This window comes from Dipodomys spectabilis, unplaced genomic scaffold, assembly GCF_019054845.1.
Source record: "Dipodomys spectabilis isolate Male_0828 unplaced genomic scaffold, ASM1905484v1 ptg000115l, whole genome shotgun sequence".
Classification (NCBI taxonomy): Eukaryota; Metazoa; Chordata; class Mammalia; order Rodentia; family Heteromyidae; genus Dipodomys; species Dipodomys spectabilis.
The window spans coordinates 1,330,509-1,356,653 of record NW_024870792.1 but is presented as its reverse complement, the minus strand read 5'-3'; the positions used below and the strand labels follow the sequence as shown (position 1 = coordinate 1,356,653).

Genomic DNA, 26,145 nt, shown 5'->3' with positions numbered 1-26,145 from the left:
AAGAACTCCTTAAACTAGCAACAGCCAAGTGTCATAGCCCTAAGGTCAGCCACTCTGTTTTGTTTATCCCAATCACATTCCTGGTCAGCAGTTGGATAGACTACAGAAAAACCTCAAGGAACAAATACACAAAACCTTATTGTGGCTGATACAGAACCTATAGAAAGCCTATTGGGATGGATAGAATGATACAGTGTTAAGTTTCTAAAGAAGAACAGAGCAGGTGTCTACATAATCACCTCTCAGAAGCTTCACACAAAATCTAGCCTTCGGCTTTATCACTGTAGAAGTAGAAGTCGTTCAACCATCTGTCACCTACACCAAAAGCCTGAACCCAGAGCCAGCTCTGGGTGAGTCTGATCCTGGGTGCCTCTGATGGTGCTACCAACCTTATTTGTAAGGGAAAGAGACAAGCTGGCCAGCTTAGCACAAGCAAGAGAGCACTTCAGCCTCACCATGATGCTGGTTGGCCATCTGCCACTCTCTGTTCTCCAAGGCTTCTCCATGATACTAGCAAAGCATGCCATCCATTCCAGTTTGTCCCTCTGTGGGTTCCACATATATGGTGGGTTCCACCATACAAAAAATAGTAATAATAAAAAGGGCCGGGAATGTGGCTTAGTGGCAGAGTGTTTGCCCAGCAGGCATGATGCCTCCATACAACATAAGCATAAAATTAATAAAATAAAAGGAAAATAACCATTAAAAATTATAACAGCTGGAACTGGGTGCCGGTGGCTCACACCTGTAATCCTAGCTACTCAGGAGGCTGAGATCTGAGGATCGCAGTTCCAAGCCATCCAGGCAGGAAAGTCTATGAGACTCTTATCTCCAATTCACTACCGGAAAACTGGAAATGGCGCTGTGGTTCAAGTGGTAGAGCACTTGTGTTGAGCTGAATTGCTGAGGGACAGTATCCAGGCCCAGAGTTCAAGCCCCACAACCGACCAAAAAAAAAAAATTATAACAGTTGGAGCTGGGTGCCGGTGGTTCACACCTGTAATCCTAGCTACTCAGGAGTCTGAGATCTGAGGACCATGGTTTAAAGCCAGCCCCAGCAGGAAAATCCATAAGACTCTTATCTCCAATAAACTACTCAAAAAAACTACAAGTGATACTGCGGCTCAAGTGGTGGAGCATTAGCCTTAAACACAGAGAGGCTCAGGGACAGAACCCAGCCCCTGAGTTCAAGCCTCAGGACTGACAAAAAAAAAATTTAAGTGTGTGTGTGTATACATATATATGTATATATATATAGAGAGAGAGAGAGCCTATTTCCAGTTAATATCAGTGGTGTCTATTTAAAAGTAGTCTTGTGTTACTTATTCCAAAGAGCTTCCTAAATGTCATCAAAAATAGCAATCATTCTCTTGTGGCCTTGTTGATGGTGGTGGTGGTAAGTGTATTTCTGCTTTGAGTTTTTATTCTTCTGAGGGGATAAGGGGACACAAGAAGGGAGGGAGGAAGGTTGAACAAATGCAATCACAGTATTCAATATACACCATGTGGGAAATGACCTATGTAACTTGTGGGCAGGGATGAGAGGGAGAAACTGGGGGAAAGTCAAAAAAAGTCACTACTTGACTTAGGAAATGATAGCCCCTCTGCACAACAAAATAAGTTTAAAAAAAATAGCAATCAGTGGGACACCAGTGTGGCTCATGTGTATAATTCTAGCTACTCAAGAAGCCAAGATATACAAGTCACAGTTTGAAGCCAGCTCAAGTAAGAAAGTCTATGAAACTCTTATCTCCAATTAACTTCCAAAAGCCAGACGTAGAGCTGTAGTTCAAGTGGTAGAGTACTAGCCTTGAGGGGAAAAAAAAAAAAGCTCAGAGACAGTGCCCAGACCCTGAGTTCAAGCCCCAGGACCAGCACACATACACACATGTACACACACATACACACACACACATGAGCAGTCAAAATTCCTTAAAATGTCTTTAAGGAATTTCTAAGAATGGACCATTTCTTCCTACTTTTTTTACCTTGATTTTTTAATGCTTCTCTTTTCTTCTTCCAGAAATATCTAACTTGATTTTAACAAGAAAAATACTTTTCTGGCATATGAAACTGAATAAATTGGTTTCTGTTCAAACTCTTAAAAATATATAACTTTGCTAAGCATGAAAAAGTCACTGAAGGCCGGGCGCTGGTGGCTCACGCCTGTAATCCTAGCTACTCAGGAGGCTGAGATCTGAGGATCACAGTTCAAAGCCAGCCCAGGCAGGAGAGACCGTGAGATTCCTATCTCCAATAAACCACCAGAAAACCGGAAGTGGAGCTGTAGCTCAAGTGGTAGAGCGCTGGCCTTGAGCTGCAGAGCTGAGGGACAGCGCCCGGGCCCCGAGTTCAAGCCCCACGACTGACCAAAAAAAAAGAAAAGAAAAGAAAAAGTCACTGAATGGAAAATCTTTAAGATCTAGGGGGGAGCTGCGTGCCGGTGGCTCACACCCACTTATAATCCTAGCTACTCAGGAAGCTGAGATCTCAAGATCATGGTTCAAAGAGAGCCGGGGGAGGAAGGTCTGTGAGACCCTTATCTCCAATAAACCACCAGAAAACAGGAAGTGGTGCTGAGGCTCAAGTGGTACAGCGTTCACCTTGAGCTGAATTGCTGAAGGACAGTACCCAGGCCCAGAGTTCAAGCCCCAGGACTGACCAAAAAAAAAAAAATCTAGGGGTAAAAAAACAAAATAAAACAGAATATCCTATCTGATTCCCTTCCAACAGAAAGTATCTATGTGATACTTAGAAAACCACAAAATGACATAGACAGTAAAAAGGGTTGGGGTTATCAGGGTTTGGGGGATAAAGAGTAGAAGGATGAGCAGGTAGCACATAGAGGATTTGGGGAACAGTGATGCTATTCTATATAACTATAATGGTGAGCAAGTATCCAACACACATACACACACACACACACGAAAAAAACAACATGCACACTACAAGAGTGAGCCTTTATGTAAACTGTGGACTATGGAGATAACACTGTGTCCGTGTGGGTTTGTTAACTGTAATAAATGTACTGCTAAATGGTACTAATGGGGAAGGCTGGGGGTGGGACAGAGATGGTATGGAAATTCTCAGTACCTTCTGCACAATTACAATGGGAACCTAATTGCTGTGGAAAGAAGCTCTATATTTTTTCTCTGTGTGCCTGTACTGGGGTCTGAACTGAGATCCACTGCAGCACTTTGGGCTTTTGGGTGCTTAATTGGAGATTAGAGTCTCACAAACTTTCCTACCCAGGCTGGCTTTGAACTGCTATTCGGATCTCATCCTCCTGAATAATTAGGATTATATAGGCATGAGCCACCAGCACCTGGTTAGAAGCTTTATTTAAAAACAAAAAACTGTCAGGCATTAGTGGCTCATACCTGTCATCCTAGCTACTTAGGAGGCTGAGATCTGAGAATCAAGGTTCAAAGCCAGACTAGGCAAGAAAGTCCATGAGACTCTTATTTCTAATTAAACACCTAAAAACCAGAAGTGGAAAATGAGGGAGGGGTTAACAAGTTCTTTAAGCAATGTACTCATTACCTTATGTATATAACTGTAACCCCTCTGTACATCACCTTGACAATAAAATTAAATTTTTTTAAAAAGTGGAGCTGTGGCTCAAAGTGGTAGAGTGCTACCCTTGAGCACAAAACACTCAGGGAAAGTGCCTAGACCCTGAGCTCAAGCCCCCAACCAAAAAAAATTAAATTTAAAAAGAAGAAAAAGAGTTAATGCTTTCTTTTAACATAACGCCTTTTGGTCTAAGTAACAATTTATATCCTCCAACTAAAAAAAAAAAACAAAAAACAACAGATAGATAGCTAGGTGCCAGTGGGTCACACCTATAATCCTAACTTCTCAGGAGGCTGAAATCCAGGTTCAAAACGAGCTCAAGGGAGGGTGGGAGATGGGAAGGGGAAACAAAAGAGGAAGCAACAATGCTTGATAAGGACCTGTTGCAACAATGAGAAGTACAAAATGTCATGTCAAAACCAGCTTTACAATGTCGGTGGGGGGGGGGGGGGGTATGATTGGGTGGGGGGGAGGGGGGAGGCTGGGAAGGGAGGTCAAGGGTAAACAAAGGAGGAGGCTGCAATGCTTGGTAAGAAATGTATGCATTATCCTGCCCATGTAATTGTAACCCCTCTGTACAGTATGTTCTCAAATAAAATAAAATTAAATTAAAAAAAAAAAAAAAAGAAATGTACTCATTAGGAAGTGGCGCTGTAGCTCAAGTGGTAGAGCGCTCGCCTTGAGCTGAAGAGCTGAGGGACTCAGGCCCAGAGTTCAAGCCCCAAGACCGACCAAAAAAAAAAAATGTGCTCATTATCTTGCCCATGTAATTGTAACCCCTCTGTATGGTATTTTCACAATAAAAATAAATAAATAAATAAACAAACCAGCTCAAAAAGTCAAGTCCTCTAGACTCTTTTCTCCAAATAATCAGCCAATATATTGGAAATGGTGGCCAATCAGAGTAAGAGTTCCTGAATTCAAGCCCCAGGACTTGCTGATGTGCATGGGCACAGATAATAAAATAGTTGAAAAGTAGGTTTCCAGCCTGGCACTGTAGGCTTGCACCTATAATCCTAGCTACTCAGGAGGCTGAGACCTGAGGATCTCGATTCAAAGCCAGCCAGAGCAGAACAGTCCCTGTGAGACTCTTATCTCCAATTAACCACTCAAAAACTGGAAGTGAGGCTGCGGTTCAAGTGGCAGAACACTAGCCTTGAGCACAAAGAGGCTGAGGGACAGCACCCAGGCCCAGAGTTCAAGCCCCACAACCAAAAAAAAAAGAAGTTGATTCCCATGCAACCAGAGAAAGAAAAGTATAAGAAAAAGCCACTATGTTGCAGGGCCTCCCTTTGACATTTTAAACAACAGAAAAAGAAGGTATATGTTTATATTCGGTCTAGAAATGAGCAAGAGAGGATCCGGGTCTGATGACTGTTGCAGACTTCAGCCTTATCTTCCAACAACCATTATGTGTGTGTGTCTGTGTGTGTGTGTCTGTGTATGTCTGTGTGTGTACATGCACACACACGTATGCACACATACATGAGCACATGTCAGTAGCAGGCTTAAATTCAAGGGCTGAGCACTATCCCTTAGCTTTTTACACAAGGCTGGTGTGCTACCACTTGGGCCATACCTCCACTTGTAGCTTTTTTTGGAGGTTAATTGGAGATAAGAGCCTCACCGACTTTCCTGCCCAGGCTGGCTTCAAACCAAAGTCCTCAGATCTCAGCCTCCTGAGTAACCAAGATAACAGGAGTGAGCTATCAGTGCCAGACTCCAACAAGCACTTTCAATGCTGTTGAATACAAGACAGAAAAGTTAGATGAATCCATTCAATATTCACATATAACCATACAGCATTTTGAATTTTATATCTATATACTCTACCCCATTTATTGATTACTTTTCTGGTTGGGAGGTGGTGGCATATACCAATTATAAAGGCAGGATCTGAGTATTTAAATTGAGACAATTGCTTTCATATACTTCAAGCTCTACTTGGTATTTAAAGTCTAAGACAGAACACCATTACTTCCATCCTACTATTATTCAATCACTTGACAGGATGGGAGCTAAGGAAGAGCTCTCAGAGAGACCTCATTCAGCACCTCTGAGAGGAAATCCTCATAGAGAACCAGGTCAACTTCCAATACTGTCCACACCCCCACCTACAAAACCAACTTTCCCTCCTGTATCTGATCACTGGACGTATCCTACAGAAACACAAAGATGGTGAAGGAAATGGTATGATGGGTGAATTCATTTGAAGCACTTTTCACTGAGATGAATTGAAAGCTATTATAGCTTATCTCTAACTGGTCTTCCATAGGTAAAACTTTTACCACCAAGTCGGCTGGCTTTTCACACTTGCAAGCTTGGACTGTCAAAGGTGAACAGTTCTGTCCACTGTGTCTGTCATTCACATCAGGTGACCAGTAATAGTACACAGGCAGCTGATGACAATCCAGGGGACATGGGATCCAGATCACTCCCAAGATGACAAGGCACTTCCATGGTTCCTAGGCTGGGGCCTGCAGCACTAGAGTAAAGACGGCTTTGCAGGGCATTGGCAGGCTCCTCTGCATCTGTATGGACCCTGTCCTGAAACACAGATGCCTGTGCAGGGCTCACTGCAGCTTCCGTCTACCTCCCTCTTCACTTCTTTCCTTCTAGTGGACCTGAGGCAGAGGGACCTGTCACCATTTCTGATCTGGACTGAGGGAAAGCCTTGGTGCCAAGGAAAGGACCCCTTCAAAATCAGACAGCTCAACTCAGGAGAACATCCTCTCAATAAACGATCTACTACCAAAAAAGCCAGAAGTAAGCTGTGGCTCAAGCCTTAAGCAAAAAAATCTCAGAGACAGTGCTCAGGCCCTGAGGACAAGCCCCAGGACTGACACACACACAGACACACAGACACACAGCCACACAGACACACACACACACTAAAAGAAAAAAGAAAAAAAGGAAAAGCAAGATGGAAAGAAGGAAAGAAATACTCTTTCCTCATCATACCAATAAGTATATTCTTCTCTAATACATGAAACTATACTTCAATGCCCTAACAAGAGAGCAGAAAATGCATTTCAGCTAGGTGTGGTGGTTCATGCCTATAATCCCAGTATTTGGGAGGTAGAAGCAGGAGAATTGTGAGTTCAAGGCCAGCCTGTGCTATAGAGCAAATGCAAGGACATCCTGGGATGAATGAAAAGGAAGGAAAAAAAAAAGATAAAAGGGAAAAAAGGAGGGGGGGAAGGATATGCATTTCAAATAAGAATGTCTTTACAGGGGCTGGGAAGGTGGCTCAGTGGTAGAGCGCTTGCCTTGCATGCTCAAGGCCCTGGGTTCGATTCCTCAGCACCACATAAGCAAAAAGAAAAAAGCCAGAAGTGGTGCTGTGGCTCAAGTGGTAGAGCACTAGCCTTGAGCTGAAGAGCTGAGGGACAGTGCCCAGGCCCAGAGTTCAGGCCCCACGACCGGACCCAAAAAAAAAAAAAAGAATGTCTTTACATACTTTATAAATAATTTATTAAAATTTGTAATATATTCATGCTTCCACAAATTATTAATAATTGTAAAGATAAAAACTCAATCCAGAACATCACTTTATCCTTATAGGATTATATTTTTGTTGCAAAATGTCATAAAATAACCAGGTCTATGAATTTATACTTCTTATACAATGATGTATAAGTTCATGGAGAAACAGCAGCAATATAAAGTTTCAACTACCAAAGAAGTGCTTGTTCTGGTGCTTTTTAGGTGCTGACACATCAAATCACAATGGTGTTTAAATTCCATTCACTAGATTTTAAACAATGATATAATGTTTTCACTTTAACAATCAATGTTTATATTGTAGCAGGAATTGCATCTTTTGTATCTTTCTTTTTTTCTTTTTTTTTTTTGTGTGTCCGTCCTGAGGCTGGAACTTTGGGCCTGGGCGCTTTCCCTACGCTCTTTAGCTCAAGAAGAGCCCAGCACTCTACCACTTGAGCCACAGCACCACTTCCAGTTTTCTAGTGGTTGGAGGTAAGAGTCTCACGGACTTTCCTGCCCGGGCTGGCTTTGAACCACCATCCTCAGATCTCAGCCTCCTGAGTAGTTAGGATCAGGCATGAACCACTGGCGCCCGGCTCTTTTGTATCTTTCTAACTTCACATGTCAACTAAAAGATGTACAAGGGGATAGCTATTTACAAATCTCTTTTGTAGATAGCAGTCTGGGTTAAAATGTTGCTTAGAACCACACTCTATAGCTCCTTTGTCCAATGAGACCAGAAGCTTGAGACTAAGAGGTCACATCAACAGTGACTTCCTGTGCAAGACCTTAGACAGTCAAAGCCTGTCTAAAATCTTCAGAATGCAAACATGGTTGAGCAAAAATTTCCTCCTGTTCTATTTCTTGACTAGTGAGCGCTGAGAGGAAAGTTGTTTGCCATCTGCCCAGGACCTGAGGCACTAAGTGACCAGCCAGGAGTTCTTAGCTATACAAAGTTAACAAGGCATCCCAATAAAATGCTACCCCAAAACTCAACCATTTTTCTCACCACCAATCCTTTCACTAGGGCTATTTACATGACAAAAAATTAATCACTTCCTGTCTTTCCTCCCTTCATTAGTAAGATCCCAGGAGGAAGGCAAAAAGGTAAATTTAAAAAGTGAAGCTGGCATCTGTGGCTCACACTTTAATCCTAGCTACTCAGAAGACTGAGACCTAGAGAATGGAGGCTGGAAGACTGCCTGGGTAGAAAAGTCCTCAAGACTCCATGCCCGGTTAACCAGCAAAAAGCCATGGTGGAGACATTGCACAAGTGCAAGAGCACCAACCATGAGTAAGAATGCCAAGCAAGAGCGCAAGGCCCTGAGTTCAACTTCAGGACACACAGGGGGAAAAAAATAGTGGCATAGATGGTAGAGAAGAAAACACAAAAACAGAGACTGCCAATAGGTTATTTATTCAACAATTACTATTAATCTACTACTGGGTTAATGGAACCCAGCATATTTTAAACAATAGGAGGGGACATTTTCTCCTATAAGTGAAGAGCAAATGAATGTTCACAAACTAATCAAGGAACTAAAACAGAGTGAGACAGAGCAAAGAAACCTGCCCCTGCCCCTTTATGGAAAAGGAAAATGAAAGTGTGCATAGGTGCAGCTGAGCAATCTCTGACAAGCCAACTTCATATGCATCTCATTAAATTCCAAAGCAGGGGCTGGGAAGGTGGCTCAGTGGTAGAGCGCTTGGCTTGCATGCCTGAGGCCCTGGGTTTGATTCCTCAGCACCACATAAGCAAAAAGAAAAAAAGCCGGAAGTGGCGCTGTGGCTCAATTGGTAGAGCGCTAGCCTTGAGCTGAAGAGCTGAAGGACGGCGCCCAGGCCCAGAGTTCAGATCCCATGACCGGTCTTCAAAAAAAAAAAAAAAAAAAAAATCCAAAACAGAAAAAAAAACACCTTGTGGAAGTATTTGGGAAAGAAGTGGGGAACCCTAGTTCTGCGGGACTATTACCAATTACTAGTGTTTTCAAACAGGAATGAAGTTCCACCATTTTCTGAATATCACAAAGATCTCCCCCCAAATTGGAGACAATAAGGCCCTCTCCTTCAGCCCCAGACACATGCACATGCCTTCCAGACTCACTTCAGAGTGACACATTGTAATCTGGGTAATGCAGTTGATATGATATGATACTAAAACCATGTCATAATTACCCAGGCGTCTACCTTGAGTATTTTATCACAGGGTGTTTAGAGTGTTTTAGCCATATCCTAAATAAAACTGTAGAAGTGACACGTAATTTGTGCAGTTTAAGAACAGAACAGGCAAATGGAAATGTACTTCAGACTAAGTCAGAAAAAACAAACAAACAAGCGTTCTACCTCTGCTAAGAATCTGTGAGCTAAGTCGCAAGCAATGGCTTTAGTTCTCCCTCTACAAATAGAAATGCAAGTGTCCACCTGCCATCTCCTCCAGATAATGTATGGTGTTATTATCTCAGTTTCTATGTCATTGTCAATATTCTCTACAGTTAAATACTATATAAATTTATTTATAAAATAAGCATCTTTGGTCTTAATTATTTCTAATGTAGTTAGTGTATTTTGTTGTTGTTGTTTGCAGTACAGTTTTGCAGGTTTGAACTCAAGACTTTGTGCTTGCTACACAGGTACTCTACAGCTTGATTCACACTCGCAGCTCTTTTTGTGTTTTAATTCTTTTCAGATAGGATCTTATGCTTCTTGCCAGAGATTGGCTTGGGAGGACTCCATCCTCCTACCAGTGCTTTCTGAGTAGCTAGGATTCTACGTTCATGTTTCCCAACACATAGCTGTTGGTTGACATGGTTCTTGTTAAATTTTGTGCTCAGGCTGACTTAGAACCATGATCTTCTGAATTTCTGCTTCCCTGGTAACTAGGATTATAGCATGTATTACCATGTCTGGCTAAAGCTAACTTTTAGATGAATGGTAACAAGAAATATCAATTGACTCATCTTCTGCTCCTCACTAACTCTTCAAAATGTCCACCTACAATCCTAGCTAGTTGGAGAAGCTGAAGACAAGAGGACCTCAGTGCCCATCTTCTAAAATGGAGCATAACTCCAGGCACAAGTCACAAGGAGTACAGGAATCACAGACAGATACTTCGACTTTGATGAAGCTCATAGTAAAAAACCACATGCATTAGGGGAAAAACAAAGGAGTGGGTAAGAATGCTTGAGAGAAAATGTACTCATTACCTTACTCATGTAACTGTAACCCCTCTGTACAGTATCTTTACAATAAAAAATGTATTTTAAAAAACCACACACACACACACATGCACATATGCACATACATATGTACATACACAGATTTTTACAGAAACCACCACACTTCTCTTCTGAATGAATCTTGTAGAACAATGAGATGTTGTACAAATAGCATATTTTCTTTTTAATCTCACAATTTCTACTTATAATAGTTAATTCCACCTTCAAAAGATATTTGTTTAAAGTTAGCCTTCCCTAAAATTAAAGCCACTTCCCGCTCTATACTAATTTAGAGTATCTAAAAACTAAGAATAGTATTTCTAGCACACAATGGGAAGTAGAAAATATTAAGACTTCTGCTTCACTCTCAGTTCTAAGAGGTAAGAGCCCTTCCCCCCATCTCGGGCTCTTTGAGCATACAAGTTTTGTTTTGTTTTTTTAACTGTTTCTGGGTCCACATCTGGAGTCTAAAAAAATCCAGTTTAAATGGTGAGTGATTTAAAATATCAACATATGGTTCCTTTTCCACAGTGATTCCTAGAGGGAGAAAAAGTCTGGGTACAAACAAACTATTGTTTAAGGAGGAATTTTTTTTTTTAATTAAAAGCATACCAAGAAAGCTAACTCAGCTTCTACTCTCTCCTGGAGTAAAAGACAACAAGGGTTCCCATCTTTAGCTAGTTTAGTCTAGATCAAAGTACAGCCCAGGTGGTCACAAGGGCAAGCTCAGAACCAACCACTGCACTACAGAAACGTGCGCTCACTTGTCCAGCCTTGGGTAGAAGGGGCTTGGCAGGCTTGTTCTGTGTCAGACCTGATAGGACATATTTTCAGCTTTGCCCCAAACACTCTATTCCACCCACTTTTTGTCCCCTGTGGCACAAATGACACATCAACAAACAAGGGAAGGTGCTTCTAGCATACCTTCACTATGGACACAGAAATGGGAATTTCAGTAAATTTTTAAGCACTGCATTATTCTTGTAATCTTCAGCCACTTAATAATGTAAACATCATTCTTAGCTTATGGGCGACTTAAAATCAGATGGTAGGCTGGTCTGTGGATAATAGTCTGGCAGTCTGGTGAGGGCTATAGAAGACTGTAACAAGATCACCCCAAGCTAATACCCTCTATTCTTAGGGAAAATAAGACCCAAGAGGCAGAAGGATCAGCCAGCATCTGCCAGCATCTTGCAGCTTAATCACAGCAAGAGTGGAGGTTAAAATAAAAAGTACTCTTCAGTCTCCAGATGGGTGACTGAAAAAGTAAAGTTCCCAGGCATAGACACTCCCTCCACCCTGCTGCCCTCGGTGTAAAGCAGGTGCTAGGTACTAAGTCAAACTTTGGGGCCTCTCATGGACCACTGCAGCCAGAGATTCTTCTCAGCCTTCCGAGCCTCTCAGCTCTGCTCATTTTCTTCTGCAGCTTAAGTAAATAACTTCCACTTGCCAACCCTAGAACTCCAAGAATGAAGAGCCGAAGTCAATGTTTCTTACTTCAAGGAAAAGTTCACGAGCATCTGTACCCCTCAGAAACAAACACAGGCCTCCTCCTACCAGACCTTCAACTTCCTTCCAATATCCTTCCCCCACAACTCCACCCTCCTCTTTTTTTTTTTTTTTTTTTGGTTGTGGGGCCTGAACTCTGGGCCTGGGCGCTGTCCCTCAGCTCTTCAGCTCAAGGCTAGCACTCTACCACTTGAGCTACAGCGCCACTTCCGGTTTTTTTCTTTTTTCTTATGTGGTGCTGAGGAATGGAACCCAGGGCCTTAGGCCTGCAAGGCAAGCGCTCTACCACTGAGCCACCTTCCCAGCCCATCCACCCTCCTTTTTATTGGTCATACTGAGGTTTAAACTAAGGGTCTTGATGCTAGGCTGGTGCTCTAACACTTAAGCCATACTTCCAGTCCCAGTTTTCATTTGTTATTTCCAAGACAGAACTTTTTTTGCCTTGTGAACCTCAATCCTTTCCATCCTCAACTTCCCAATTAGTGAGGATTATAGGCATGAGCTACCAGTGCTGGACCACCCCTTCTATTAAAAAATGGATTTTTTTCTTCTATGTTTCTTTACTCTCCTTTATTGTACCAACTGTCATTTTCATTTTCCTATGACTATTTATATTTTGCCCTATATCTCTACTAAACTAAAACAGATTTTTAGAATAAAAATAAGTATGCATAGTCAATGATATTTAACATATATCTTCTTTAGATAATGTTCTATAGCTCTAAAAGAGGAGAAGAAAGACTCCAATTTAAAATACCTTTATTAGCTAAGGTGCTGGTGGCTCATGCCTGTAATCCCAGCTACTCAGGAGACTGAGATCTGAAAATCACAGTTCAAAGCCAGCCTGCGCAGGAAAATCCACAATACTCTTATCTCCAATCAGCAGCCAAAAAAAAAAAAAAAGGGTGAAAGTGGAGCTGTGGTTCAAGTGGTAGCTCACTAGCCTTAAGCAAAAATGCTAAGGGATAGAACCCAAGCCTCAGAACTAGAACCAAAAAAAAAACAAAAGACCCTTTTTACAGGGGAGCAGTATATATTAATGCATGTCCAAAAGTGTCATAATGAAGCCCCTCTGTATAACATTCAACATAAGCCAATACAATATAAGTAAAATAAAATCCCTTGTACAATGTAAGGCTTGTCTTTGTCTTTAGATAGTTGTACAAAGGGGTTTCAATGCAGCATGTCACTTTATGAGTAAAATGCACCTTGAGTGATGTCACCCTTCCATCGTTTGCCCCACCCCTCCCAACCTCATACATCCCTTCAAGTAACCAACATCCATCTTCACATTGAGCATTACGGCTCATCCACCATTCCTTTCTCCATCTTTGTTCACCCTAGACAATCTAAGTTGTTGATCACTTTTTGTTTTCAGCAAAGCTGATGATTTCCTATATCATTTACATACTCATGCTCAAGACTTAAATTTTTACACCAGGCTTTCAGAACTTCTGTCATGGTAACTTCTTTCACTCTATCAAATTTTTTGGGGGGGCGGTTCGGTTGTGGGGCCTGAACTCTGGGCCTGGGTGCTGTCCCTCAGCTCTTCAGCTCAAGGCTAGCACTCTACCACTTGAGCCACAGCACCACTTCCAGCTTTTTTTTTTCTGCTTATGTGGTGCTGAGGAATCGAACCCAGGGCCTCAGGCATGCAAGGCAAACGCTCTACCACTGAGCCACCTTCCCAGCCCTCAAATTATTTTGTATTTACACACTTCCTCAAAAAGTCAGTTCTGTACTTGTGCGAGGAGGAAGTGGCAGTCATTTTCAGAGTTCTTTTCAACAATGTAAATCAAGAGTGACTGGGGAAAAAAACCCTCAGGATCTTTTCAAAATCTACGCAGCCTTCTAAATCTATTAAAACAGAAGATTTTTCAGCTAAATTAATGAATTTGAAAGGATAAAACCAAAAGGAAAGAAGACCATTAGGACTCAAACTGCCACAATTCAGCTAAGTGTGTCCATAGCTACTCAGGAGACTGAGATCTGAATATCATAGTTCAAAGCTAGCTCAAGCAGGAAATTCCTGTCTACTTAACCATAAAAAAAAAAACCAGGAAGTGGAGCTGTAGCTCAAGTGGGAGAGCACTAGCTTTGAAGGAAATAGAAAAACTACAACTCAAATCTAAGTATGGGGGAATTTCATACAAAAATGAAACAGTCTTTGTACCAATGTTGTTTAAGTGAAAGAGAAAGAATGCCAGACTGAAGTTACAAACCTAAAATATATATATATAAAACTAAAATCATGTTCTCAGAGACTTAAATCAACCATAAAATACTGTTCTCATTAGCCGCTGGTGACTCATGCCTATACTCTTAGCTACTCAGGAGGTTGAAATCTGAGGACTGCAGTTCTAAGCCAGACCTGGCAGGAAAGTCCATGAGACTCTGGTCTCCAAGTAACTACTAGAAAACCAAAGTACAACTGTGGTTCAAAGTAATAAAGCGTTAGCCTTGAGCAAAAGGGCTCAGGAAGAGCCGGGTGCCAGTGGCTCACCCTTGTAATCCTAGCTACTCAGGAAGTCAAGATATGAGATTCACGATTCAGGGCCAGGCAGGGCAGGGAAGTCCATGAGACTCTTATCTCCAATAAACCACCAGAAAACCAGAAGTGGTGCTGTGGCTCAAGTGGTAAAGTACTAGCCTTGAGCTAAAGAACTGAGAGACAGCACCCAGGCCCAGAGTTCAAGCCCCACAACCAAAAAAAAAAAAAAAAAAAGAGCTCAGGGGCAGCTCCTAGGCCCAGAGTTCAAGCCCCATGACCAGCAAATATATATGTCTCCTTAATTTGGACAAAGGAGTTAGGATGCATTTACTGTTTATCAAGTGTCAACAAATGACCACTGGTTGTACAAAACATTTCCTATTTGGTTGACTGTCACAACTTCCCCCAGAAAGCAAATATTATTAATGCCCATTTTACAATCAAGTTGTACCACAGGAAGACTGAAAGAACTAGTTAGGAGCAGAACTGTGCCTATAACCCAGATTTCCAAATGTCAATTTCAGTATTCTCTTACATATATCATTCCCACATTATAGTTTCAAAAATTGTTCAAATGAGGATTCTCTAATATTCCCTGTGTCCCAAAGTACAGTCTCCTGGACTCTTGATACAAGAGAGTTTGCAAACAAGCAGGGCTCCTTAGAAGAAGATTGTTTCTTCTTAGCTGCTAAGAGAGGGAACCTTAGCAACTAAACATTACTCTTACCTCAGGGCCCAAGATGCCTAAGTATGCGGAGATGCCCAGGGTCTAAGACCTTAGCCACTTGGCTTCTAACTTACTGGGAACAATAATATACTCAAGTCATAGGGGCTACTTGTTAAGCTTATGCTAAGAATGTTAAAGAACAATTTACATTAAGAATGCTACAGAAGACCTTACATGAATGCAGAAATACAAGAAGATACATGAACATGCCTAAAGCCACACTGAAACCATGAAAACTGCCACCAACAGCCACTTCCTATGCAACTAAGAGTGACATTATTTTGAGTCCTTGTAACTTCGTGTCCTCTTTTACAACTCCACAGTTTAAATAAAAGCATAAGCCAGAACCAGTGGCTCACGCCTGTAATCCTAGATACTCAGGAGGCTGAGACCTAAGGATCATGGTTCAAAGCCAGTCTGGGTAGGAAAATCTGTGAGATTCTTATCTCCACTTAACTACCAGAAAACCAGAAGTGGTGCTGAGGCTTAGTGGTAGAGCGCGAGCCTTGAACAGAAAAGTTCAGGGACAAGCAGGGCGCTGGTGGCTCACGCCTGTAATCCTAGCTACTCAGGAGGCTGAGATCTGAGGATCGCGGTTCAAAGCCAGCCCGGGCAGGAAAGACCGTGAGACTCCTATCTCCAATAAACCACCAGAAAACCGGAAGTGGCGCTGAACCTCAAGTGGTAGAGCGCTCGCCTTGAGCTGAAGAGCTGAGGGACAGCGCCCAGGCCCAGAGTTCAAGCCCCACGACTGACAAAAAAAAAAAAAAATAAAGAAAAGTTCAGGGACAGCATCCAGGCCTGAGCTGAAGCCCCACAACCACCAACAACAAAAAAAAGCCAGAAGTAGGACTGTAATTCAAGTGAGAGAGAGAGAAAGAGAAAGAGACAGAGACAGAGAGACTGAGACAGAGAGCAAAAAAGTTAAGGGAAAGTGCCCAGGCTTTGAGTTTAAGGCCAAATACCAGTGCATGTGTGCATACACACACACACCACACACACACACACACACACACAGAAATATGAATTGTAATACTTTTCTTTCCCAAATTGAAGCTCACTAAGCCATATTACTCATCCCTGGGGTTCAGACAGTAGCCACTTTTGGCCATTACGCACCAGCTATTGCTTGGCTCACTGGCCCACTTGGCTCACTCACAAGCTCACTTGGCTCACTTGGCTAGTTTGTCTCAGGTGATTTGAACTCTTCTGCCTACTTTTCTGTCTTTGCAAGTGTCCTCTGCCGATTTCAGAAGTAGAAGAGAGACCCACACAGAGCTATGTTGGAAACTTTCTTACAATGCTAGAGCCTAAAAGAACTTAAAGGATTCTCCATCCTCCACCCCTACTTATACAGTATTAAAGGAACCCAAGGCCAAGGGCTTGGTGTTGAAAGCCCTACAACTGTTAGAACCATGGGTAGAATCCAAGTCTTTCAAGTCTTAAACTGCTATTTTTTAAATAAACCAAAGGAAAACAAAAGTTCAGTACTGAAACTTTTCAAGACAGCTTAACTGTCATTAAATTTCCATGCCAAGAACACACAGATGTTCCTACACATCTCTTAATTTTACGAAGAACTCTGGAAGCTTCCTTGGGGCAGAAAGGGTTTTTTTTTTTTTTTTTTTTTGGAATTAAAGATATCTTAGAAAGTTAAACTGGGATAGTGAAGGCTCTGGCAAAAACTAAGAAATGAACATATTGGTTTAGTAAAATTGGACATACCCCAAAAGTGGCCATCTAGTTTTTACTGTCCAGGGAACTGAGCCAAAGTATTCTATACTTGAGCTGTGCCCCAGTCCTTTGGTTGGTATTTTGTTTTTTGAGATAAGGTTATTTGCCCAGGTTGGCCTTGAACTCTTTATCTTTCTGCCTTTGCCTCAATAATAGCTGGACTATAAATATACAATACTACACCAGCCCTACACCATATACGTCTTATTGCTTTAGGTCAATTAGAGTCCTAGAAAAACTTTCCATTTTCTAAAAAAAAAAAAAAAAAGCAAGTAAAAATATTCTTGAAAAATACGAAAATGTACTGAGCACTATAATAATCATGCCTATAAATCTAGCTACTTGGGAAGCTAAGATTGGACGAAACATGGTTCAAAGCTAGCCTGGGCATAAATAGAAAAGAAACTTACACTAAGCTCTTAACTGAGAGTTGGATGTAGTGATATACACCGGTCAACCTAGCTATAATAGAAGACAGGAAGTGACACCCTACCCCAAATAGCCAGCACAAAAAAAGGCCTAGAGGTTTGACTAAATGGTAAAAGTTCCTGCCTAATAAGCAAAAAAAGAAACAAATATGTGTCATCATTTGAAGCTGGAATCATTCATTTCAACCTCTGAAAGCAGCCAGAGGCAAATATGATATTGACAAAGGAATGACAAAAGAATAATAAAGGAAGGATCTATAAGACAGACAATTCTGGATTCTCTTTAAGTAGAGCAAAGAATGAGAATCCATTTGCAAGCCATGACACTGGATTCTTCTTCAGGAACATGAACTTGACTGACCTTGTTACCTGGACACCCAGGTAACTAAAGCTTATGTGCAAATACATGCTTCAAAACTACATGTAAGGAAAATACTCAAACTATTGTAGGGTCTGAGTCACAGAAGGGACAGGGCAGGGCAGAGCTAAGGCACCAGCAAAGCATCCAGTCCAATGGAACCCACAGAGTTGACTTTTACTTACTTGCTAAGTAAGCATGGACTTGCCCTCTTCAACTGAAAAGCAGAAAGACTCACTAACCTGCTCCCGCAACTGGCCACCTACTGATCAGAGCTGATGTGGGAGCTGGAGGCCATGTTTAAAAAACAGGCTTCACAATACCTGCTCTAGAGCAGACCTGACTCAAAACACAGGGACTAGTCTGTTTGTCAGACTTGTTTGCTGCCACTGGCAAGCTTGAGCTAAATTCAAATGAATGACTCTGCAGGTGACCATATATGCTAGGTTTAGCTGCACTGTCCTGGTTCACATTTGTTCTCCAGTAATATTGATTCTTGGGGGGTGGGCTGGGCTAACTGAGATTGGACTCAAGGCCATGCCCCTGCTAGGGGAACTGAGCCACTTGAGCCACTCCCCCTCCAGGTGAATATTTAATTGTATTCCCTAGCATTGCTAAAGCATCATAATTCTGTATCACTTCTAGCCATCTACAAACATTTTTAAATGTTTGCGTTTGGAGTTTTGTTATTTGAGCATACGATGTCAAGCCAGTCACGTGTAGTTTTTGCACTTAAGAGACTTTCAAATAGTGCTAAATCCCCAAAATCTCCAAAGAGGACTATTCTGGCTCATCTTTATGGATATTGGGTTTCATTGTGGAGTTTTCAGGTCTATTTAATTGTGGATTTTTTTTTCCTCACTTGGAATTTTCTTAGAGAAACAAAGTACCGTAGCTACCACACAAAAATGAAAGACACAAGATTATAAGCTATTTGCACCTCTTGTCTATTTAAAAATATTTCTTGTTATATCTTAGCCTATAACCATTCAGATATTGTTGTACACATATATGGATATACCAGTTAATCCTATTAAGTTATACAATGAGTTAATAACAATAGTTTTAAAATAATTACATATGTTATTGAAACAAATCTTTTTTTTTCAGGCACATAACTTTTTTTTCTGTTTTGTTTTTAAATCAGTAAAGAAACTGGACCCTAAAAGTTACAGTGATCTAAGCAGCAGCAAGTTAGTGCATTTGTCCTTTTGGGGGTTTTTGCTTATATATGTTTGTATTATCACACTGCTGGCACTCCTTATTTGCATGAAATTCTGCACCATATATACTAATTGTAAAGTTATTTAACCCCAATTTTGGGGTGGAAGGGACCTATTCTGGAAGATAATTTTCACTGAAATCTAATCAAACTTTAAAACAAATCTTTTTAAAGAATGTTTCAGTCCTACTTCTGGTACAAGAATGATGCCTTTCTGATTATTCTCTATTTAGAGGAATAAAAGAAGTAGAACTTGAAATACTCTTTTTAAAAAGTGAGTTTAATCAATCCAGGGCTACATCTTGGGTACTAGTGTTAGACTTTCACTAGAGCAGCCAATTGGTTATCTAAGAGAAGCATAAGTTATTTAGAAAAATCATCAGTCTAGGGGGAAGATGGGGGGAGTATGGGAAGGGATGGGAAGGGGAAACAAAGAGGAGGCAACAATGCTTGATAAGAAATGTACTCGCTATCTTGCCCATGTAATTGTAACTCCTCTGTACAACAATTTTACAATTTAAAAAAAAAGGAAAAGAAAAATCATCAGTCTAGCCAGACATGGTGGCTCCTAACTATTTGGGAGGCAGAGATGGGAGGAATTGCAATTGGAGGCTAGCTTGAGAAAAAATTTTAATGAGATGATTTCTCAACCAACAGCAGGGTGTGGATGCAGGCACATTATCCCAGCCTTGTTATCACAGTTCAGACTGGCCAGAACATAAAGTAAGACTTTCTCTTGAAAATAATCAGTGCAAAAAGGGCTGGTGGAATGGATAAAATAGCAGACTGGCTGTTTAGCAAGTATAAGTTTCTAAGTTCAAGCCCCAGTAGCATCCAAAGAGAGAGAGAGAGAGAGAGAGAGAACAATGAGAAGAACTGACAGTACCACTTGGAAAGTTTGAAAATTGTATTGAATTAGAAACCAGTAAGAAATGTAACAAAACATCAAGAGTAATTATCTCTGAGAATAGATGCTTTGAATAGTAACTTATAGTAACTTTTTTCTTTTTTGTTTGCCAAGTTGGTTTCCTATTGTGATTATATTTTATGTTATATATATTTTTAATCACCAAGCAAGGTGACTCATGTTGTAATCCTAATTACTCAAGAGGGGCTGGGAAGGTGGCTCAGTGGTAGAGCGCTTGCCTTGCATGCCTGAGGCCCTGAGTTCGATTCCCCAGCACCACATAAGCAAAAAGAAAAAAGCCGGAAGTGGCGCTGTGGCTCAAGTGGTAGAGTGCTAGCCTTGAGCTAAAGAGCTGAGGGACAGCGCCCAGGCCCAGCATTCAGGCCCCACAACCAGACCCAAAAAGAAAAAAGAAGTCTTCCCTAATTACTCAGGAGGCTGAAATCAAGAGGATTGAGGTTTGAGGTTATCTTGGGCAAAAAGTTAACAAAGCCCATCTTAATCAATTAATAGCTAGATATGATGGTATATATCTGTGATCCCAGCTACTCAAAAAGAATAAATACTAAGATTGAAGAACAGCCTATTCCCAGTAAAAAGCAAGACCCTACTCAAAAAATATTAATAAAAGTAGAGGGTGTGGTTCAAGTGGTGAAGTATAAGACCAGAGACCTCAGAGAAGCTCCTTCCTAAGACAGAGTGGGCTGATCCCAAGAAGTAGGAGGCATGTAGGTGAGGCTGTTTGCCCAGTGGCTCCTCCATAAACAAGAGCAGGCGGCTATTAGTCTTGTATTTGTGCTGCCCTTTCAACTATGAAAAGTACAGCCTTGTGGCCAGAACCCCACCTGTGCAATCAGACTGTCAGGGCAAGACACTGCTCAATCACTCACAGGGTGTGTGCCCTTGACCGAGTCAATTAGCTACCTACCCTCTGCCTGTTTTCTATCTATGAAACAGGAACCACACCACCACCTACCTCCTGTGTGACCCTGGGTGATTCACAGCAGGGCCCAGCATACAATCAGAGCACAATAAAAGTAAGCTCTTATTAGGCACCGGCCATGAAATACCAGCCCTCAAGGATATTTCCAAAACCATGTCACCAAGTTCCCCAAAAGACCAGAAAAGGGTCCAAAAAGAACAGACTCCTTCTTGCCCCTTCCCTCCTGATGGCATGACTGTTCACTTGCAGACCATGCTCTACAGACCCATGTGAGTCCCAAGGGCAGCCCAGCAAAATATGCAACGTGAGGGGGCTAGAAAATCCTGCTTTCAGAGTTACAGAAAATTTAGTCTCTGGCCACTGCCATGACTGCCAGCCACTGTCTTTGGCAAGAAGGTGGGTGAGTCAAATGTAAGCTAGGACTTGGCAAGAGGACACTGGACCAGAAGGCCCCGAGGCAGGAAGCTCCAAAGGGGCCACCTGCTGAAGCAGTTTGTCTGCCACAGCCAGCCTTTATCTTCACAGAGGTACCTGGTATTCTACTGCCATTAGCAAACTCACAGAGCAGTGGACGGTTACAGAGCTCACCATCTGGGCTTAGTAACTGTGGAAACAAAATTGAGGAAAGGAGCTAGGCTGGAGACAAAATCACACACCTAATGCAGGGCCTTAACTGTATGGCAGATGGACCACAAAAAGATTGATATCAAATCACACTGCAACTGGACATCAGTGTCTCCCAGCTGAAGAGGCTAAGATTTGAGGACTGCAGTCCAAAGCCAGCCCAGGCAGGAAAAAGCTAAAAGTGAAGTTTTGGCTCAAATGGTAGTATTAAGTGAAAAGGCTCAAGGACAGTACTCAGACTCTGAGTTCAAGACCCAGTATGTGCGTGTATATATGTGTGTGTGTGTGCATGTATGTGTGAGCATGTGTAGTAGTATATTGTGTTGCAAAAGTTTTCATGGCTACCTTAAGCAAAATGGATCATATTTGTATGTAATCAAGTCTTTTTCCTATTTACAGTTATCTTGGTTTCCAAAGATATAACGAAACTCTTCATAACCAGGCATCAGTGGCTCATGCCTGTAATCCTGCCAACTCAGGAGGCTGAGATCTGTGGATGATGATTCAAAGCCAGCCTGGGCAGGAGAGTCTGTGAGACATTTCCAATTAGCCACCAGAACACTGGAAGTAGTGCTGGGGCTCAAAATGGTTGAGCCCTGGCCCTAAGGGAAAAAGGTCAGGAACAGGGCCCAGGCTCTGAGTTCAAAACCAACAACAAGAAAGAAAGAAAGAAAGGAAGAAAGAAAGAAAGAAAGAAAGAAAGAAAGAAAGAAAGAAAGAAAGAAAGAAAGAAAGAAAGAAAGAAAGAAAGAAAGAAAGAAAGAAAGAAAGAAAGGAAAGAAAGAAAGGAAGGAGGGAGGAAGGGAGGGAGCAAGGGAGGGAGGAAGGGAGGGAGCTAGGGAGGGAGGAAGGAGAGAGGGGGGAGAGAGGGAAGGAAGGAAGGAAGGAAGGAAGGAAGGAAGGCAGGCAGGCAAGCAAAGCAAGCAAAGAAAACTCTTCATGTCCATCTATGAGGAAGTAATTATTTATGCTAATTACATAGTTAGTTGAGCAACTATGTTGCATAGTAACTATGCTGCATTCCTCCCAGATGCCTGCAACTTTCCAAGTTTTAAACCACATGCCAGGGGAAACCCATCAGTTCCGGACAATTAGGATGGTTGCCCCCTTTACACTGACACTGTAATAAAAATGATGTGTATCCTGCAAACAGGAAAACAGAAGAGACACAGTTACAAATGCAGAAGTGATATATGCCAACTGTGTTTGTAGCAAGAGCTCCCAGTTCCTTTTAATAGTAGAAAAAGGTTCAAAACCACAGTGGCCTCTCCCTTCCCCCTACTTTTTACTTTCCCAAACAGTTAGAAAAAGACATACTCTTCTTTCTCTTGCGTGGCTTAGAGGTCACTGCTGGATTGACTGCTGAAGTGGCCAACCACCACCCAGCAGGACAGAAAATGTCATGGCCTGTTGTCACCTCTTACTTCAACCAAGACAACTTGTGATCCCTGTTACCAAAAGCAAGAACATGTCCTCAGACTGATCATCCAAAAGCTACTGCAAAAAAACCCAGATACACTCACAAAGAGGGTGTTTCAGGCAAGGAGAGAATGAAGTGACTGAGCAAGGGTTTCCCCTACAAACTACAGCAAGAAGTTTCCAAGAGATGAAGTGAAATGCTTAAAGAAAAGGTTGTTAAAATATAGGTAAGACTAAGAACCAACTTCTAAGAACTGAGTTTCAAATGAAAAGTAAGACTATATAAGGCAAGAAAGACCCATTTCCTGAAGCTTCAGAAGCCATCCCCGCCCACCACCTCACACACCACTTCCCCACCCAGCCTTCTCGAGTTTTAGCCCAAAACGGACTGGTGGTTTTAGGTGTTTTTGAATCTTAGAACTCCTTAGGATGGTTTTATGTATCAGGAGATAGGAGCAAATAAAAGTTCTACATCTCCTTCTTACTCTCCATAGCAATACTAGTTTACTAGGGGAAGGTAGGGGATGTACTCTTTAAAAGCCCTTCTCTGGTAAGTCCTGATGAATAACTTCCTTTCTTTCTAAGACCAATGATTCATTTTTCACTACGGCTTATCTTGATTTACAAACGGGTGCTTCTTTAACCCTTTCAACATATTCAGTGTAAGATGGTTATCTTACAACCTCTAACAGAAAGCATAGGAAGGCCAGAGACAGGAGTTAGTCCCAGCCCAACAGTTGTGATTTCTTTTGTTTTATTTTGGTTTTGTTGTTTTGTTTTTTCCAAGACCAGTACTCTAACTCATTATCTGACACTTTCACTCACTGCACCTAAACCATGCCTCCAACTCCAATAGATGTGATTTTTGAGGAAGATTTGCCCCCTTTCTCCAGATCTGCTTCTTCGCTTAGAAGACAAGTGATTCAGCTAGATCATCACATTTTTTTAACTAGGATTTTTTTTAACTAGGCCTTTACTTATGCTAGGCAGGCACTCTGACACTGAGCTAAACCTCTAGCACTATTTTGTGCTGCTAATTTATGCCCCCAGTGTTCGATCTAGTATAGGCTTTCATGGTAGCAGGATGACAGGTGCACATCATTGCATTCAATTATGGAATAAGAAAGGGTCTTGGGGGGTAAGGGGGGGGGGTCAGGGGGTGAGTTACTGCCCAGGCTGGTCTTGAACTGTGATCCTCCCATACTTGATCTTCAAGTAACTGGAACAACAGATGTGAGCTATCAGCATCCTGCGCAGGCTAGATCATCTTTAGCATCTTTGCAACTCTAAAGTTCTATGTGAAATTCACATCTGTCATAATAATGCCTTTCAGCACCCTTTTTTATTTGAAGATTTAGGAATTTGTAGACTAGGAGGGTAAGGTGTACCAGCGAACAGGACAGGACAAAGACACATTAAAACTGTCACATATCAAACAAGCAAATGTCTAACAGTCATTGAAATTTGTGAACAAAGGTAGAGGAAATCCTAGTATCAATTTACTCCAGTCATGAATGCTTTGGAATCTGTGCTAAACAGATTCATCACAATTATCAATTGCTCTTCCTGAACAACTTAACAATAACATGAATTTAAACTCAGTGATTTCTGTACCCTTCCAGAAAAAAAAAAGGATGAATACTTAGGTAATACAAACCTAAGATTACTTTTAATTCCATTTTTATTGTGGTTATAAAGGTGATGTACAAAGGGGTTACAGTTACATAAGTCAGGTACACTACTTTTTGGACAATGTCACCCCTTCCCTTGCTGTCTCCCAATTTTTCCTTCCCATCCTCACCCACAAATAAACCTGAGTTTTCACCTAAATGGCAGATCGAATCCTTGCAAATCATTGGGGGTATTCAGTAACACTAAAACGTCAGGATGTTCTGGCTGGATACTAATTAGCAAGGCTTTTAAAGGCAACCCAGTTGAGAAATTTGAGGTGTTGAGAAACAAGGGTTTGACCCTATGTGGGTTTGACCCTATGTGTTAAAGTCAAGGCTGCCTCTCAGCTAGAGCCCAAAAGAGTGTTCATGTCTTTATTCATGAATAAAGAGGGGCAGGGAGGACCAAACTGTTTCCTCTTCTTTCTCCGCACCCCCACCCCTCCCACACACACACACACAAGAGCTGCGAAGAGTTTGTCCTGCAGCTCGGTTAGGCGCCTGTTAGTGTCCGCGTCCTTTAAAAGCAGCAGAAATCCTGCCCAGGGTTTGGACAGAGCGAGGCTCCATCCCACAGTCCATTCGGACTCAGGTGCTCAGCGCACTCTCCACCCGAGGGCTCCAGCGCTGCCCGGTGTGCCGGCTGACCCAGCTGATGGAGCCCGGCACGGGGTGGCCGGGCATCCGGCGCCCGGCGGAGCGCAGCCTCCGACCTCACTGCACCCGGTACTCAACCCCGGCGAGCGGCGCCGCTCCCCGGGTCCCCGGGCAACTAAAGAGGAAGTCGGGCTGTCCGGATCCAACGGGTCAAGACTGCCGACCCACACGGTGTGGCCGGGTCTCGGGCTGGGTTTGGGAGGGGTCCCGGCTTGTGACCCTTCCTCCCCCCTCCCCTCCCTGCGCCCACCTTCCCTAACCCTCCTGCTGGCGCGGGACACGCAGCGGCGGGGTGCGGAGGGAGCCACAGGCTGGCGGCGCCCGAGCTTGCGCAGCTTGTGGGGTGGAAGCCGGAGGGAGCACCGGAGGGAGCACGAGGAGGGGGGAGACGCCTCCCCTCCCCCCTGCCAGGCCACCGCCACCCGCGTCCACCGCACCCGGCGCGCACACACCCCCTCCCCAACCCTGAGAGCACGCGGGCGCGCGCGCAGGGGCGAAGGCCCAGGGCGGGGACGGCGCAGCAGGAGCGGCGCAACCACCCCCGGCCCGGCCCCGGGCGCCCGGCGGCTGCACTCGCTCCTCCCCGCCGTCCAGAGTAAACAGCTCCGGGCGCGCTCCGCGCCGCGCCGCGCCCCCATCCCCCCGCGGGCGCCGCGCCGCCCCGCCCGCCCGCCCGCCCGCCCGCCGGCACCGCCGCCCCCTACCTGGTCGGTGAGTTTGAGCACTGCCATTCTTCCGCTCCTTCGCGCGCACCCACATCCAAGGTCCCGGGGCCGCAGATGTCACGCACCAGAAGCCGGGCCCGCGGAAGGGATCGCCGGGGGAAAGGGGGAAGGGGGGGAGAATCTGGCACCCGAATTTGACAGCCCTCCCCTGCTGCTGCTGCTGCCGCTGCTGCTGCTCCTCCTCCTCCCACCGCGTCCCTCCTCCTCCTCCTCCCTCCTCCAGAGGCTGACACTGGCTAGTGGGGTTTGCAGCCCAGCCCGCCCGCCTTTATACAGGAAGTGCCGGCTGCTGCCAGCCCGGCCGCCACTGACATCACCGCGCGCTGCCTCGCTCGCTCGCCGCCGCCTGGGCCGACGCTGCCTCCTGCCGCCCGCAGCCGCGCCTCGCAGCCCGCAGCCCCCGGCGCCCCTCCGCGCCCCTCCGCGCCCTGCGCCCGCTCCCCCGCGCGCCGCC

General features: G+C 43.4%; 1 protein-coding gene across 2 annotated transcripts in view; it reads right to left on the bottom strand.

Annotated features, from left to right (window-relative positions):
• Positions 1 to 25,894, bottom strand: part of Ankrd44 (ankyrin repeat domain 44) — a 297,185-nt gene extending 271,291 nt beyond the window's left edge. The window contains exon 1 of one of the 2 annotated variants that reach the window (XM_042688237.1): positions 25,671 to 25,894. In XM_042688237.1, the coding sequence (XP_042544171.1) occupies positions 25,671 to 25,697 (27 nt within the window). In that variant the 5' untranslated portion in view covers positions 25,698 to 25,894. The remainder of the gene's footprint in view (positions 1 to 25,670) is intronic. The other variant, XM_042688238.1, reaches the window with a different exon arrangement.
• Between the last annotated feature and the right edge of the window lie 251 nt (positions 25,895 to 26,145).